This window comes from Cyprinodon tularosa, unplaced genomic scaffold, assembly GCF_016077235.1.
Source record: "Cyprinodon tularosa strain WSP-4 unplaced genomic scaffold, ASM1607723v1 ctg418, whole genome shotgun sequence".
Lineage (NCBI taxonomy): Eukaryota > Metazoa > Chordata > Actinopteri > Cyprinodontiformes > Cyprinodontidae > Cyprinodon > Cyprinodon tularosa.
Window position 1 is genome coordinate 953,517 of NW_024039139.1, and position 18,633 is coordinate 972,149.

The 18,633-nt window shown below is 36.3% G+C and overlaps 1 protein-coding gene across 1 annotated transcript in view; it reads left to right on the forward strand.

The window, feature by feature from the left end:
* LOC119792356 (cytochrome P450 26A1-like) overlaps window positions 1-18,633 on the forward strand; it is a 37,561-nt gene that overhangs the window by 11,223 nt on the left and 7,705 nt on the right. The window contains exons 9-10 of the mRNA XM_038298957.1: window positions 3,859-3,986; window positions 16,154-16,241. Of these exons, the coding sequence (XP_038154885.1) occupies window positions 3,859-3,986; window positions 16,154-16,241 (216 nt within the window). The remainder of the gene's footprint in view (window positions 1-3,858; window positions 3,987-16,153; window positions 16,242-18,633) is intronic.

Here is an 18,633-nt window from a genome sequence, read left to right on the forward strand (position 1 = left end):
TTAATTTGAACTTTTCCTGGACAAGATAAAAACCTTATTTCTTTGTGATTGTTTTATTAGGTATTTTGTTTCATATTTGCAGCTGCATTTGGGACCATTTTGCTACTGATGACCAAGATTGGTGTCAGTGTTTAGCTATTGGACAGATGGCCTCACATCACTCTAGCACTCTTTGTTATGGCCACACATCTTGACTTGGGTTTCTCTCTCTCTATGGTATGTTGTTATACAGTCCAAATCCACACTTGAATCTAATGGCATATATCCCTTAGCACGTCATTCAGCTCTGGGGAGGCCTGGTAAAGAGAAATTTCATTCAGGTGTGTTGGAGAAACGATACATCTAAAAGTTGCCCTAGAGGACTGGAATCGGGCACCTTTGCTCTAGAAAAATGTGGTTTCTTTCAGATTCAAATTCCATTCCAAACCAAAGTCCTGCTGCAATTTTTTTAGCATCGGGATTCAACTTTTAATCTTGCAGATATTTGTATAATTGATTTTTATGAGTTTTAATCATTACCATACCATGTTAAATGAGACCTGCAGGGTCTCATTTGTGTAAGAATGTTCTAACTACACCATTGTGAACTTGAAATCTTTTGAAAAGTCTCTGTTCCCAAATTGATGGATAACAGCTGATGTTTTCCCCTTTTTTTTCTTCTTTTTTTGACATTTTGTTAACACACACCTGGATGCTCCAGACAAGCAAACTGCCAAATGTACTGCCTTTATGGAGGTGGTCACACTCTCCGATGATGAATAGCAGCACCTGTCTGATACTTTCACACATGGAAGTAATAAGGGCCTCTATTTTTTTTTTTTTATACTGCATTTCCAACCAAAATTCTTCTTTGGTAATGCTTTAATATTTTTTATTTCAACAAAAACACAGAAGGTGGATCATTATTTATTTATTAGATGTAATAATACACAAGTATTTTATATATATATATATATATATATATATATATATATATATATATATATATATATATATATATATATATATATATATATATATATATATATACCTGTTAAGCAATCTTTGCATTCCTTAAAAAAACAGAGAGTAAGGAGTTTGCTACCCTCTTTTTAAATGTGGCAGGATGTTTATGCTCGGAGAAACACGTGCTGGAAGTCATTAGTATTCACAGTCGGTTGGAAAAAACCCGGATGGTCCATCAGGTGGAACGAGAATATGCAGCAGGTTAGGTTAAGCAGCCTGAACGAGTGTCTGTTTACTTGTCAGGAAGGAAAAGATTTCTTACATTACATTTTGAAGGTGTGTTTCCATATAGCCATAAAAAGGCATAGGAGAAGAGAAACTGTTCATATTCTCAAGAAATACACCCTAAAAGAAGATTGGTCAATAAGACCAAAAATGTCATTGAATTTTACCAATCTGTTTGATAGTTATGCATCCAGCCATTCTTTTCCAATCTAATTTGATAGTGTTTTAACCAATATATATTCGTAAAACGGAATACCAATACAAATTGGTCACTTTGACCAAAAAATTGTTTAATTAGTGTAATAACATTGAAAGCCAAGACCAGAGGCCCTGTTTAAAAAAGCAGGTTTACCATAAACTAAGTTTTTCTTCAACCTGAAATCAGGGTTTTCTATTTCACCAAGACAGTTTACTCATCCACTTTCTCTGTTACTGCAGTGATATTCTGCCCAACCTGGTCTGGAACAAGTTTTCTCCAATTAACTCTGATTGGTACCACAAAATACATGTCAGATTAAATAATACTATTTATACTTCAGCGATAGCATCTAGGTGTTACTTTATTGTATGTCTTTTACCATATCCGTTGGTTGTGCTGTTATTTTTACATCTCTTTGCAGGTGATGAAGCAGACTGAAGATGTTTTATCGTTATCTCCCTTTTATCTGCTCTTTCTTTCATCTTTTTCCCTTTTTTTCTGTTTTTCCTTCCCTATTCTACTTACATTGCAGTGTCCATATAATCTGTAAAACTCCCTGCATAATTATAATAAAGCTATTTATATGCATAAATCAAGCAGAACACTATGGCGATAGCCATACTGCTCCACTTGGGCTCTTTTTGGCATCAAGACAGTTATCCTTATTGCCACATTGCCAGACGGGACACTGTAACAAAAAAAAAACAAAAAAAAAATCAGAGTGTCCTCTGTTTCCGGCCTCCTTAAAGCCAATTACGATCTATTTCCTGATTTAGTCTGGAGAGTTTTGTCTTAGCTTTGTGCTAACAATGAAAAGAAAATCAGTCACTGGGTCCATTAGACACATTAGGTGTTAAAAGCACAAACATAGCTTGTCCTTTTGGTGAAAATAAATTAATTAGCATTAACTAGCATGGAACTCAATATCTATATTAAGAGTTGTCTTCATGAGGGCTACCATTTCACCCCAAAAATCCATCACTTAAATCCAGACCTTGTCTATCCTAACATTAGCAGCATTACACAGATGTGTGATAACAGCATTATGGAAAACTACTGCACAGTCAGACTTCACCAGTCCCATAGAATGGTTTTGTGCCTCCTCTACTACTTCTATTTCTATTAGGTTTCATATGGCTGATTATATGCAGCTTATTATTGATAACAGCCTCTGCCACATCTAAAACCATAAGTTTTAAACTATACTTCAAAGCTTTACTTCGAATGAATTTCACGTTTCAGTCGCACGGATTTCAAGTCGTGATTAAAAAAACACATTGACTGGATGAGATTTTCTGTTGATGGTTTGTTTAATGCTCATGAAGATCCAGATTTTTATTTTTTTATTTATTTTTTTTTTTTTTTACAATACAAGAAGAACTACTAAAATACATACCATAAATATATTAATTATTTTTCTGGGACATAAAAGGAATTACCTCAGGGTTAGGATTATGATTCATATGGTGATAACAACCTACTGAGCCTACTGGCAGGTAGGAGTCTCAATTTGAAGCCATACTTATAACCGCTAATAATGGCCATTTAATGCAATGATAACTGTAGCGTTGTTGCTCTATCTATTAAACACATTCTCCAATATTTTTTTTTAAATGCTTCATTAAAATCTCGCTCCAGTGGTGTGAAATAGCCACTTCCTTTTGTCTGTTGTCATGGTGACTCATCGAACGGGGGCTGCACAGATAATGGTTTTCATAGTTGTTACGCACATGCTTACAGTAACTCTGAGTGGACTTACTCAGAGTTGATTAAACTAACTCACGACAGCTGTTGTGAAACCAAAAACCGAGACTCTCCAACCTTTGGCTAGATTAATTCAGAGTTGAGGATTTGAGTTTGAGTTTCTTAAACCTGCTTTGTGAAATGTGCCTCAGGACTTAAACCACCAGCCCTGTAGTTGTGGGGAAAACTCCTGCATCCCACAACACAGTCCTCACAAATGTTTAATGGAATTCACTAATAGTTAATTCTAATATCTGAACGAAGGTTAAAGCCAACATTTGCATGCTGTACTGTATACATAACTGTTATTGTTTTCTAGGTCCATAACTATTACACACTGCATTGGACTGCAGCCAAACAGTCAAATTATTAAACCATCAGTTCCCGTTTATATTGGTTGTTTGGTTAACCAATTACATTTATTGATCCAAAACCAATGGCTTGGTCAGTTTCTGTCCAATATGTTGGTTAATCTAACCAAAACCGGTTTAACCAACCACATCAGTTTTTCCAACCAATCCATTCTTGGTGTGCATTAGTCTATCAGGGTTTGGTCAAAGATTGAAATTGTTTGAGAGATTGGAAATTGGAAATCATGTAGAGACATGTGGAGATGTCTATCCAATATCGTAATGCCAATACCTTAATGCCAATAATTATCTTGTCTTCTATTTGTATGTTTCTAGGATTCCACCCTTTCAGACTTCTGTGTTCCTAAAGATTATGGTGCAGTTTATATCAGCTACTTCATTCACCGTGACCCAGAGGTTTTCCAGCAACCTGACAGCTTCCTGCCGGAAAGATGGAGTGGAAGGTAAAATTTGTTTAGTAGATTCACAGCTCTTTGCATATTCTGCCATGGGAGATTTAAAATTTGTTTGCTGCTACTCTCTAAAGTATATTTTATCAGAAATGACCTACAAAGAGCGCTTAAGGTAAGAAAACTGTGCAGACATAACAATATGTTCATACATCAGAGCTGATGACTAATCTGATGTAACTAATGAATGCCTTACCGTGCAGCCAGGGTTTGACTAGTTAACAGACATTGAGTAAAGCTATCTCCATGGTGAAGCACTTTAGTGTTTTCACTTTAAGGCAACACTCTGTGACTTTTAGCCACAAGGGGTCCTGTAACTTCCAGGTTTACTGCCCTTAGTGGCAACTGACAACTAGTATCAGTATACCAGTATCAGGCAGGGCACCGATACTGCACTAAAATGGTGGTATTGGTATCGGCGGGTATCAACAAATAGGGCACCAATACCATTTTTGAAAGCCTGAAGTTTATTCAACTTTTGTCACCCATTCCAGGTAGGCAATAGAAAGTTCTACTGGGTTCACTTTGTATTAGTCTTTTTTCCTGCTTCATAAAGGTAGGCAGCAGCATGACAAAGCCATGATAGCAATTATTTTACATCAAAATATTATGCAGTTATTCATATATACACACACACATCAATTTCAAACAGATGGTATCGTTATGGTATCGGTATTGGCCGATACTGCACAGCCAGATACCGGGTATCGTGTCGGGGCCAAGAAATGGCACCGGCGCAACACTACTGACAACAGTTCTTTGTTGCAAAATTACCAAGTTTTCCAGACCATAGCGCACAACTCCCTATAAGCTGTGCCCACTATTTTTTTTTTTAAACTCAAAACTTATATATATTAGCCACACCGGGCTATAAGCCGCTGACATCTACTAAACTTTCTCCATCACACCTGCAGCAGTGAGAGCTTCTACTGAAAGATGGGGCTTTGTCAACTGTTTATTTCAGCTCTGCAGAAGTTCAGTCCAAACTCTTCATTAATTCGGCAGCTTTAATGTGGCAAAAATGTTTTAAAAATGTGTGAATTTTGGACATTTGTTTCCCCGTTGTTCCTGCTGCTAGCATGTTATTGTGCTAAATGAAAACTAGCCCCTTATTCTTTCATTTCCAACTTTGACTTAACTTCCTGGCGGTTAGGAAAAATTCACAGAAAAGCCGCACCTTCTTATAGACCACATGGTTCAAAGCATGGGAAAAAAGTTGTGGCTTATATAGGGTTTCTCCGTGTCATTAAAAGTCATAAAATTATTATTTTTTAAATACGTAAAGGCCTTAATTGGCATTAAAATTCATTCATTTGTTATTATAGTGGCATTTAAAATACTTTATATAAAAAAAAAAGTTTATAAAAACAATTTCTTCAGATATATTCTATCAGATATAACTGGTTCCGCATGTTTGCGCAGAACTGGAAGTTCCGGGAGTCTCCCTGATATCGATAGTTGTTCACGGATGCACACGAGTCCGATAAATTATTCCAGATTTTAGACTTTACGATGTGGTGTTATTTTTTTTTATGCGAGTGAGAGCATTCAGGCAATACAATAATTTCGTGAATCATGTGTGGATTAGAACTACTTCGATGGCGCAGGCACAACAAGAGAGGGCGGGTGTGAGGATGAGGTTGCTTGTGAAAGCTGCATTAAAAAGCATTAGATTAGAGTTGCTCATTTCTGTATAAACCCTGTTATAGTTCGGAAAATGCGGTAAATATGCTACAGTATGTTTGTTTTTAGTGGATGCATCCTCTGAAGCTCCCAGCCTACCTGGACTGGGTCCTTCTAAGGTTGTGAAAACAAGGAGCCCGGAAGAGTTGGGCTATATATTAAAACATGTCAAGCCTTCTCCAGCTGTCCCCACCCTCACTCAGCATAAGCTCTGTCGCCTAGTTGGATACAACTGTCCTGTCCTTCCAAACGGCCGTAAAGAAGGCTGCATTTGTCGGCAACATACCAAGGAGTCTTTCAATCCGAACAGGCCACGGCGCACCGCTATACCGTAATGGGCCGGCGAATCTGGTCTTCGGCGGACGCAGGCGCGAAATTTGAACACAGCAATTGTCTCACTTCACTGGCTTTGAATCTGATAGCAGAACCAATATGTACCAGCAGATTGAGAAGTCATTGAAACTTTTGTTAAAACAAGTCTACATTTAGTCCCTCTACATTGAATCTAAGGTTAGAGAAGCAAACATATGTCTGATCAGATTAGTGCCATATCTGTAGTGTTGCCTAAGAACAACTCTTACCTTATTTAGTCTCATGTTTATTTCATAAAACCACTGAGTGAAAAATGCTTTTTTGTCTCAGTATTCTTCGTGGCATAGTTATTTTTTTCAAGCACCGGATACCATTTATAAAGAAGAGGAAATTAAAGAATCATGCTTTCTTTCAGCAGCAGGGTTTTTCTTTTTTTTGTATTGGATATATTGTAGTGTAGTCAAGGACATCATTTTTTGTTAGAAAACCAATTAAGTTGCAAAATTACATTTGAGATTACAGAAGGAGATTTTAGCAATAAAAGTGAGTATTTGTCAGAAGCATCTGTTTTTAAAGACATGAGACATTGTTTGTACTGACAAACAATCTGGGAGCTTTACCTTGATAAAACCACCAAAATAATAAATATTTAAAGAATTTATTCTCTTCTTACATAAAGAAATATGATCATCCTTCTATCAGTCTGTCCATCTATTAACTCCTTCCCTCTTTGATTTATTTTTTGCAGGTTCCATTTTTAAAGCCTGTGTTAAGATATCTGCCATCCACTCATTATGTTTGTAGTTATACTTTTAAATTGGGTTAAAAGTACAGGGAAGTCTAGAAATGTGTGTCTGGGAAAATATGGAATTTTGACAGGTGAAACCTTTAGATTATATGAATCCAGGAACTAAGCTAGAAATATAGACATATATCTGCATAAAGATCTAAGAAAGATTTACATCTAATCTTGTAATAGCAGGATGCATCCTCATACTGTGTTAATATCACATTCCAGGATGTCCATGTTCCAGAATAAAATCCAGTGCCATTATTAATGCCCCAAGCATATAGCTTACAGAGAAAAGGGACATCTTTACTAATTCTAAAATTCAAATCCTATGAGGTAACCAAAAGTCCCACGCCACCCCTTTAATTCATCTTGCATTAACACATTGTAGATTACTGCCAAAGCTACATTTTTTTGTGACACCAATGCCCATTATTGAGTTAAGTAAATCCAATGCATCTTTTCCTTAATGTGTAAAGTCTGCAGAATATCTGAACCCAGCAAAAACCTTCATCTTTCTGTCTGTCTGGCTATTGTTTGTTTAGACTGATATTCTTAAAAATGAAAAAAAAAAATGGTAAACTCTAGAAATGTAAGCCTTGAAGAGAGTCTGGATACATTCAATCTTATCTGGGTCATTAACCTATTTTCTCTCCAGAACCCTTTTCTCCATGTAAACTAGTCACATACCTTAAAGCATTCTTTGCATGCCTCAGTATACACTGTTGGGTATTTAAAACAAGGAGGAAATCAATATTCAGATTCTAATCTGTTCTAAATCTAGTTAATTAGATGCTCATTAGTTACGGCAAACATACTAATAAAGGCATGTTCACCTCTGCTTGTTAATATAAAGTTTCTCATAGCAGAACTGCAGAGCAGCGTATAGTTTGTGTTGATAGTATAATAATGTGTTTCTTTATACTTTTGCTCAAAAATAAAGGAAAGCTTCTGGTATGTTGTCAGATTATGACAAGTATGTTTTTCCATAAATGCAAATAAGTTAACACCTTTAAACTTATTTGCAAATCTAATTGAAACAAATGCATCCTTATCTGTATATTGTTGTTTTACAGAACAAGAAACAATTCTGACTATTGTATTTAAGGGAACCCTATGGTGTTACTGGGTTAGAATGGCACACGGCCTAAATTCTTTGTGCATTTGGTAAAACAAGGTGCATACAACTTCCTCTGAGATTTTGGTATTTATATGATTGCATCCTGTATTTTCAGAAATTTGCCAGATCCCCCACACCTTTAAAAACATTGATTCATTCTGCCTATTTTGTCTTTTTTCCGGCCATTCTCTGCAAACCCAAGAGATTATAGTAAGTAAAATTCCCTGCAGATCAGCAGGTTCAGAACAGTACACATCAGGTACTGACAGCAATCTCAGTTACCGTCACTAGGATTCAATTTGTTTCCCAATCTAATGCTTGCTGAGCTCCATCAAGGGGGTCTATGCACAACTCCACTACTCCTCAACTAAAAGCAGCTTTTTTGTTTCCTATCTTTCATTACTGGATGAACTGATTAATCCAGGTGGTTCTGGTCATGGTAACTGAGATCAGGCACACCAGGAAACAAAAGAGCTGCCTTATGTTGAGGAATTAGTGGAGTTGTGCATACATCCCATTCTGGTGAGTAGATCTAGCATGTTGACTCTTTGTCTTTTTTAAACCATGAAGAATTTTTGTGGTAACTGTCTGCTCTGAATGTACACAAAATACCTTGAGAATAAATAGAACTGCGGTAGAAGATACCCTTAACGGACCTGCAACACCCTCAGAAGAAAAAAGGAAGGATATAAAACAGCACTAACAGAACAATTGAAAGAAAAGCTCTTAGCAGAAAAATTTGTGTGCTTGTAGATGATATAAAACGTTTTTGGAAAAATCTAATGTACATAAAAGTCTGGTACTCAAATAAAGTACAGCTTGTTCCAGAGCTTGTCCATGAAATGGGCAGATGGCCTGTCTGATTATCAGTATGGGCATCTGTGTGTGTCTGGGCAGGAGTGTTGTACTCAAGGTTTTATGCGGGACCCCAAATGTCCTGGGGTTCTGTTTGTGAGTGAGGGGAAAATGTGGTGTTTTGTTTAAGCGGTGAGGATATGATGTCTAAATGCATTGTGATGCAAACATCCGATTGGATGGTTAGCTATTTGTGCTAACATAGGAGCTCCTAGTCCAAGTGGCCAGGGAGTGTAAACTTGTAACATGCTGTGTTTTCTTGGGGGGGGGGGGGGGATATTTTTCACACAAAACCTTGATTCAGGTGTTTTGTTTGTATGAGCATAAGAAACAGGAACAACCCACATAGATGAAAACCCCCTGCTTTGTCTTTTAGTTCCTGCAATTATGCTTAATAACTATGCAATTTTTTATCTTATATAAGTGAATTATAGATGAACTCGGTTTTCATTATAAAGTTATAGCAATTTTGTATGTATTAATACCACAGAAGAAAATAAATATCTCTGTATGCAGACAGGTAGCTGCTGCCTTGGCAACTGCCTCCCTTCACCTACTTGTACCACTGGGGATTCCCTCCCTTCATCGTGCAGATTGGGGTGGGGTTAAGGAGTGAGTCAGAAGATTCTCTTTGCAGCATGGATGTAAACTGTGTAACACATTAGAAAATATAACTAAAGAGAACAATGAAGAATGAATCTAAGCTGGTGAGTTATCCACATTGATTAAATACAGGGGTTTTGATGATAGATGTAGTCATATAATATATTAACTGTCTGATAATATTTTTTAAAACTAATCATTAAATGGTTTTATTTTCTCTGTGAAACCTGTAGGTTACAGTAATTCAGTGATGACCAACTTAGCACACTATGGGGAGTACAAGGCAAAAGATGCCACTGTTGCATCAAACCTTGTTGCATACAGAGTTACCTTTACATCTTTCTGCAATTAAAATAATAAAAGCTTGCATAAACCCAAGCTCTGATTAAAGTCATGTATATGTTGTATAAACCATACAGTAATCTATTCTAAGAACAGCATTTCCTGTAGACAGGAGCACCATAATCACATATTTACGGATAGAAGCAGCATCATGAAGATTTATTCTGTAAAATATAGAATTAGAAACATTTTGTTAGGGGAGAAACAAGGTAGATAAAAAAAATCTGTCTTTATGCAGTAATCTACTAAATTGATGCAATCTGACTAACCTGACAGGAGGTTTATTTTACTTTACATGTATCTCATAGAATTCAAAATAAAATAAAAAAAATACAGGTATATAATTACTGCTGTAAACATCTAAATTAAAAATTAATGCAGCATTTAGCCCAATAAATTATATGATATAAGGTATATCTGTAAAGAAATTTTAAACCACGTAGCTAATTTGACATTCAATGGAGTATTTTTTTTTGTTTTGTTTTTTGTTCTTCTTTTTTTATATTTTCATGTGAGGTCTGGAATATTTTTCTCAAAACCAACTTAGTGCTGCCCTAAATGGTATTTAATTTTTTTTTACAACCTTTTTTCTCTCATACAGCAGGCAGCATATGAGCTATGGTAAAAAAAAACAAAAAAAAAACAACTTTTGTTTGGTGGTGCACTCAGCCACTCTACCGCCCATATGTTTCCCAGTAGGGCTGAAACATGTTACCCAACCACAACTCATATCCTCACTCTATGCTGATTGCTAGGAAAGGACAGTTTGGACAGAAAGTGTAACCAATATGGATCAAAGATGTATGGACCATTTTGAACTAAGTGTTCAGTGTAGACCTACTTAATACTGTACTATCTACATCCTGAGCAGGAAGGGTTTACATGCTGACTTTCTAGATGACTAAATCTGTCATGATTTTGCCCTTTGTGGACTTCTGTTTAAGTTTCTATTTATGTTTTCAGTGATAATTCATTATAATAATTCATGATTCATTTCATTCTTTGTTTTCTTGATCATTGGTTTCGTTTCTATTATGTCATATCTAAGCAGTAGGGGTGGAACGGTTCACAAAATCCACGTTTCGGTTTGGTTCACGGTTTTGTGGTCACAGTTTTCGGTTTGGTTTGGTATATGTTGATTGTTACACCGAAATCCCATAAAAATGAAATTAATGAAAAAATCCCCCAAAAATTTATGAATAGTAATTATTTTTAATGATCCGCGGAAACCCTGGATCATTTGCTGCTTTGAATTTAATCATCTCGCGCATGCCCTCTACGATCTCCAAGGAACTCAGAGCGGAGCGGACGGGAGCCACAGTGGAGGCTGTAGGCTTTGCTTTGTTAAGGCGGTCTGGAGCGCAGCGGGGGGGAGCGGAGCATGACGGAGTATGTGGGATTTCGGGGTTAGCATGACATGTTGGTCATGTTGCTGTTAGCATAAACAAAACGTGTTGCACAATGCTTGCACACTGTTAATCTTTTATCCACAACTTTCTTTCCGTCGTCATCGTAGGTCACTCTAAATGCAAAGCGGTCCCATACAGCAGACCTATAAAGTGCTGCTGGTGCGTCTTCCAACTCCTATTCTTTCCCAGTCGCCATACCCACACAGTTCTCCACAATAACTGATTTTTTTTCGCTACACCCGGCTACGCTGCTTCGCTTCTTCTTCTTGTTTACTACTGGTGGTTGGCTTTGGTCGCAGTACCGCCACCTTCTGCTCTGGAGTGTAAACGCTTCGCCTATGAGAAAAAGGAGCAGCGCATGAAGCAAACGAAACACACGCGAACCGAACCGAGACAGTCGAACCGAACGGTTCAGACGGTTTTCATAAACCGTTCCATCCCTACTAAGCAGTGTTGTATTTTTTGAATTACTCTCTGTTGCCCCCTTCTGCCTGTCTCCTTTCCCTTAGCTCCTTCTGGTTACTTCTGTCTACACCTGCTCCCTATCAGCTGATTAGTCCTCCCATTGTTTCTGTCTCCCATACTGTATATTCATCTCCTGTTCAGTTGCTCATTGGTGGATCCTCGTCATTTATTTTACATTATTCCTCCCTATTGTGTAGTTTTTTGGTTCTTGAGTTTTCTTGACAATCAGTTCTGGACTATGGATATTGTATTTTTTTATTTTTCATACAACTGTGCAAAATACTCATTACAGTAAAAGTTGTCAACAAAAGGGATTTATAAATTATGTTTGACTTGAATTGAATCTTATTTATGTTATATTGCTTGAAAATAATTATTTTCAAGTTTTGTACCCACTTTATAGACTATTGTAGCCCTTTAAACTAAATAAAATTAATAGGTGGCGTAACTAAATTGTCTTACCAAATACACCCGATTGGTCGCCAGTTTCGTTGCCAGTGTTCTCAGATATTTGGTCCATTTCATATATGGATCATATATGTAATATCAAACTCAGAGACCATAACTGAGTAACAAACTCGGTTATCTTTTTGGAGAATTAACTTGTAACTAGTTAAAAGTTACCTTTTAACTAGCATTACATAACAGGGATCAAGAATAGTGCAAGAATTTCTTGAAACCTTTATTCTTGAATACAACTTCTCCATCTTCCTACAGCAGCTATCTCTGCTGTAGTATCCAAGGCAAGGCAAGTTTATCTGCATATCACAATTCAATACAAAGAAGATTTAAATTGCTTCACATGAATTAGATAATAAAATAGAGGAAAAATAAAAGCAGAATAAAAGTAAAGTAAGATAAAACATTATAGAAGCAGGTAGTAAAACAAATATAACAGTTGGAGCACAATCTCAAACTAATTGTATCTTATTAACAGTTTTACAATCAAAGGCAGTTCTTATCAAATTGGTTTTTAACATTTATTTTAAAAAGCTCAGGCTTTCAGCACTTTTACATTCTTCTGGGAGTTGGTTCTAGATAGGAACTAAATGCTTCTTCTCCATGTTTGGTTCCAGTTCCGGGTGTACAGAGTAGGCTTGGACTAGAAGACCTGACTTAGCTGGGAGGTTTATATAGTGTCAATAAATCTGTTATATATTGAGGTGCTCATGGACTTTTTAGGTGAACCTATGAAGGGACGGTTGCAGCAATTAGTAGAAAGATTGATCTTTATAAAGCTAACTTACATGCAGGAATAACGGTGGAATATAAACTTTACATTTGTTCATATCTATAATTATGCTACAACCTCCCAACCTTTTTAGCATTTTTATTTCCAAATTGCAATGTCCTTTGCACAAATGAAAAACGCTTGAAATAAAATATTATTCTAACTCAAATGTGAGAATAGTGCAAAATCTCACTATGAAGTTATGACATGAACTAAAAACTGCTGTTTAACAACAGTGTGAATGTCTTTCTGCTTTGGCTTCATTGTGATTATTGTCTCCATCCATATTCTCCAAAACTCAACGACATTGTTTTATTTAAAGACTTGCATATTGTTTTCTTCAAGCTTGTATATTTATTCATTCCATTTGGTGATTTACAGCTTGCAAGGTTTTCATGTTTTGCAGCAGCCAGTTTTAGGTGGATTGGATAAATGTTAACCTGATATTAATGTCTTTACTGTTACTCATACAGTCAGTTTGCAATGGGAGTCATTAACGTTGCTGAGTCTATATGTGTCTTCTGTTGTTCCTTCTCCAAGTCTCCTTTGTCATCCAGTCTTTTTCTCCTGTCTTCTGTGTGCCTTTCACTCTGCTTCTCCATCTGCCAGCTTTTCCAGACACTGCTTTACTGTCTGCTGTGATGGTTTCCAACCTTGTTTTCATGCCACCTGGCTCTTTAATTTAATGACTGCAGTCCTGTTATATAACGAGCCCACCTACAATCACCACCGCATCATTTGTTCCTGTTTTGTTTGGGTTCTCATTTTTTGTTTTTCACTCCCAGCATATATTTTCTTGATGTACATTTATGCATTTGTATGCCTTTTCTTTTTTGAAAGGAAGCAAAAAGGAAAGTTAAAATCCCATTAGCCGAACGCCCACACATGCTCGGAAATGCTACCGAGTGCAGATAAGAATCTCAGTGACTGCAGCAGATATTACTGTGGGTTTAAGAGGAATTTGAGATCAGGAACATTCCTTGTCTAAGGAAACATTTGTCAGTATTTATAGCTGATCTGTGTTTTTGCATGAAGATATTACTGACAACGTAACAGCTTAGTCTGCAAAAAATAAGGGTGTTCTATATAAAGATTGTAATGCGATATTTTTTTATATTTTAAGTACAGTATACATTTTCAAAACATAAAAGATGCATTGAAAAGTTACTCTGTTACATTGAGAATGTGAATAAAATGTAAAATTTATTTGATAATCTGAAATATTTAAGTTTGACAAGTAAAGTAAAAAGAGAAGATATTGTAAGAGAGATCTGTTTTCATAGCATTGTACATTTTATAGTTTGCAGAAAAAAAAGTAAGTTTTAGTGTTCTGTGCTTTCTGTGGAATAATAATAATAATAATTGAACTTTATTGATCTCACAATGGAGACATATACCTCTGCATTTAACTCATCCTTCTTGGGGAGCAGTGGGCTGCCATCGTGGGCTGCCCGGGGAGCAGTGTGGGGTTAATGGTCTTGCTCAGAGACCCAGAGTGACAGTCTGTGGGAGTGGGGCTCGAAATCAGACCCTCAGGATTCCAACCTCTATGCCCTAACCACTTGGCCGTCACTCTAAACTTGTAGATTTCAGTTACTGTAGTGTTTCAGTTGTTCATTAAACTCTGTGTAAAGAACAGAGAACCTGATACAGACAGACTGTGAGCTGCAGCAGCATCAACCTTTGTCTTACAGAAAAAAACTATTGTAAAGAGAGATTACCCAGATTTATCAGACCAATAAACGAATATATGTATGGCAATCATTTCAACTAAAAATGAAATATTTCTCTTAAAACTGAATAGTCGTGTTCTATGCCTACAATAAAAGGCCCCAAAACCATTTAATCTGAATGAAATAAGGTTATATACTCCAAACTTCATCTGCTATGCTGCTATGCTGGAGAATGCTGCAGTACTGAAGAAGAATCCGAAAGCCAGATGGCAACAATTGAGGTAGACACTTAAAAGAACCTGATGGTCTGACCCATATGAATTAAATAAACTGATCTACAGTAACTCTTAAGTTGTAGTGAATCATCCCGAAAGTCTCCTATCAGAACACTGAGGAAAAGGACAATTCCCGTTCCTACCAAATGCAAACAAGGTCACAGCATCAAGGTATTAACCAGTTAATCATATAATAAATCTATTTGTATTGGAATTTGAACTTAGACTATAGAGTCCAAGAATACCAAACCCCAATGTTCAAACTGTATTCCAAACGACATTTGAGTTCTATCCTTGTTGGAATCCAATCATTTTTTATAGATCTTGAACTTGTTTTCATTATGTTTGCTCTTCTTTGAGAGGTGCTACCTGCAAAGCCATGGTAGGCTAGCTCTTGTTTACCCTCTGTGCACAAGCACAGCATCATACCCTCTTTGTTATTTTGAATATAGACAAAAGACTCTATTTACTAACAAAGGGACTGAAAACCAGGGGGAAAAATAACAAATATCCCAGCAGAATGCAGTAATCTTTCAGAAAAAACTTTATATGCAACTATAGTGAGTTACTGTTATTTTTTTACATTAACGTGAGTATGCACTTTTAAAAGTACTACATAGCTAAAACTATGGATAAAGCTGACTTTATAATAAAGTGGACCTTCCTCAGTTTTTGACATTTCTTCATGAACTGCTTACATTTCTAACATTTACCCTTTAAATGTACTAAATAATTATCCCTTTGCCCTAAAATCTTTTTCTTTGTGTCTGGGTCTTTGGGTCCTAGACTGCTCCCTGGTTGTAGTTGAAATTGATTAAATTCATTAGAAATTCCGCCATATTAATTTCAGATTATGCTCTTTTTCCATTCATTATCAGCTTCTCTGTTCTACATTTCAACATTCAAGAAGCGGCACACATTTTAATGCTCCAGGTTGCTCCCTATAGTACATTAAATCGTTAAAAAAGATAGCAGCGAGAACACTAATAATCTCTCCGCTCACACACACCGACCATCTGGCAAACTGCTTCCAGACTCTACACATCTCTAATGCTTCCTGTTTGCCTTTAATCAGAGCTCAGGTTTCAGGAAGACAGGATGCAATTAGACACAGGAGATGGCCTGAATGGGCAGGTTATCGACTGATGGACGGAAACTACCAGCATGTATTTCTCTTTAAGACAGTTTCAGGTATGACGGAAATAGATAGATTTGCAAGTTTGAAAAATTATTGTCTGTTTTGAGATTTTTTTTTCAAACCCTCTCAACATTTTTTAGTGGCTTTCATTAGAAAAACATTTAAGCTCATTTGAACAAACTCCTATTTAAAGACAAAAGAGAGGTCTGTTGAATCCTTTCTGTTTTTATTTCAAATATTTTTCTTCATCCTTGTTTTATTACAGGAATGCAGGCCAAGAGCATTTGCTGTGTTCATTTGGCAATGGAACCAGAAGCTGCATTGGTTCTAATCTTACTGATATCTTCCTCAAGGTGAGCTCAAAACCCTGTCATTACCATTCCTTACTCTGATTGAATTAATTTTTAATAACTGTGCTATAAAAGTTGTCTGTTGTATCTTCTGAGTGATAAATATCTTGTAAAAAAGCAAAACAAATACACAATTAAAATAGTAGTGAAAATGTGCAACTTTTCTGTACTAATTGTCTTGATTAAAAAATGTTTTTCATGCATTTTTGTTTATTTAAAAAGAAGGTATTATCTGACGTTCACTTATCTATGTGTAGATATTGCTTTTGCCATTTCTAGTTAGCCTGACTCTATGAAGGAGGGACATAAGGACTGTTTGTTTTGCATAAACAGAACTAGATGTTTCAAGAGTTATTTTTATTCCTTTACGTTACGTTTTTTCTAAATACACCAACCTACTAAAAGTTTTGCAGTAGCTTAAGTACATATTTGACCGAGAGCATTTGCTTTTACAAACCTTCCTGCATTCTTGTCTGCCATGAAACCTAAAGGTTAGTATACTAGAGATTTTGCATTTTTTTTACATTCTAAAAATAGCACAAAAAATTATAAGTAAATTACATAACATATGAGTAACAGATAACAAATGGATTATTTAGAAATGAAGCTTAAGCGTAAGTTTAATCTGGAAGCCTCTTGTCAGCGTCACTTGAACCACTTGCGATGTCCCTGTTTCAGTCTAGCCAATTACCTCGGGGGCTGCACCTTCTCCGAAGCCGATCATCTTGCAAGATCCCGTTCATTTAGCTCCTAGCCCAGCTTCTCTCTCCCGCATGCAAGCAAACTTTCACCCACCTCCACCTCATCTCCTCACTCATTCTCAGTACCACTCATCCTCTGGATTATTCTACCACCAGTGTCCGGCTCCCGGGGGAAGAATACTCTAATCCTTTTTTCAGTTATTCATTCAAGCATATGTTGATTCACAGCATCAAAGTCTTCTGCCGGGCCCCGAGCACCAAAGAACATATTTATGTTTTCATCTGCTTCTGTCTCCTTGAACCCCAGTCTGCCTCAGCAGATGGCCGCTTACACTGAGTCTGGTTCTGCTGGAAGTTTCTTTCTGTTAAAATTGAGTTTTACTCTCCACTTTTTTTACATGCATGCTCAGTGGGAGGGATTACAGAGAGTCAATGAGTCCTCACAATCAGCTGGTTTTCCTTAGGTAGAAATATATTGAAGAATATGATTGTGTTACCACTTTAAATAAATTCAATACTTTTCTATTTGCAGATTTTCTCTGTGTGAGTCCCTCCAGGTAGTTTAATTAAATATATAGTTTTGGTAAATCGTGTAGGTAAAAAAAAAAAAAAAAGAGCTGCTTAGAATGTTTGATTCCTTTTAAAATGTTATTCTTTTATTTGAAATTTGGTGCTGTTTAAAGATGGTAAAACAGTTGTTGGTCAGCAAGCTTCTGTAACGTAGAACCACCCCCAGTCATCCTGTAAATAGATCACTGTTCATGGAAATATCTGGCTGCATGTCAGTGCATTGTTTATTGGATATACCTAAAGGAGAAATAAGGAGGCGTTGTAACGACCTTGCAAACACTAAAGCAGAGAGCTACAAGGCACAAATGTTCACATTAACACTTGGGCTAAGGAACATTCAAGAAAAAAATCTGAAATTTACAACATTTATTATTTTAAACAAGGCATCACTTCTGGTCTCTTAATGCTTTCATACTTGTCACTTTTCTCCATTCAGGCCTGTATTATGCTTTAGATGCCTTTCTTCTCATTACTCTAAGTACTAGGATTTGCAAGAACATATATATATATATATATATATATATATATATATATGTATAATATATAATAAGATTTAAACCAGGATCCGTACAATAACTTTGGTTTAATCTGAAAAGTTGCAGAGTTTCACCGACAGGAGTGCTGAGGGACATTTAATAATACACGCTGAGAAGAGGAGTAGAGAACAGAACCCTAAGAGGCAATGGTGCTGATGGGTCACCCACTGCTGACTGTTGGAGCCCATCTCTATGAGTTCGGTGAGCCTTTGTGGAGAAATTCTGAGTTGGTGTTAAAACCAGAGCTTAAGGGGCCTGGTCGATATTAAACATAAACATATGTTAGTCTTCGTTTAAAACTTTATACAGGTGCTGGTCATAAAATTAGAATATCATGAAAAAGTAGATTGATTTCAGTAATTCCATTTAAAAAGTGAAACTTGTATATTATATTCATACATTACATACAAACTCATATATTTCAGATGTTTATTTTGTTTAATTTTGATGATTACAAATGACAACAAATGAAAATCTCAAATTCATCATATCAGAAAATTAGAATATTGTGAAAAGGTTCAAAATTGATGGCCCCTGGTGCCACACTCTAATCAGCTAATTAACTCAAACCACCTGCAAAAGCCTTTA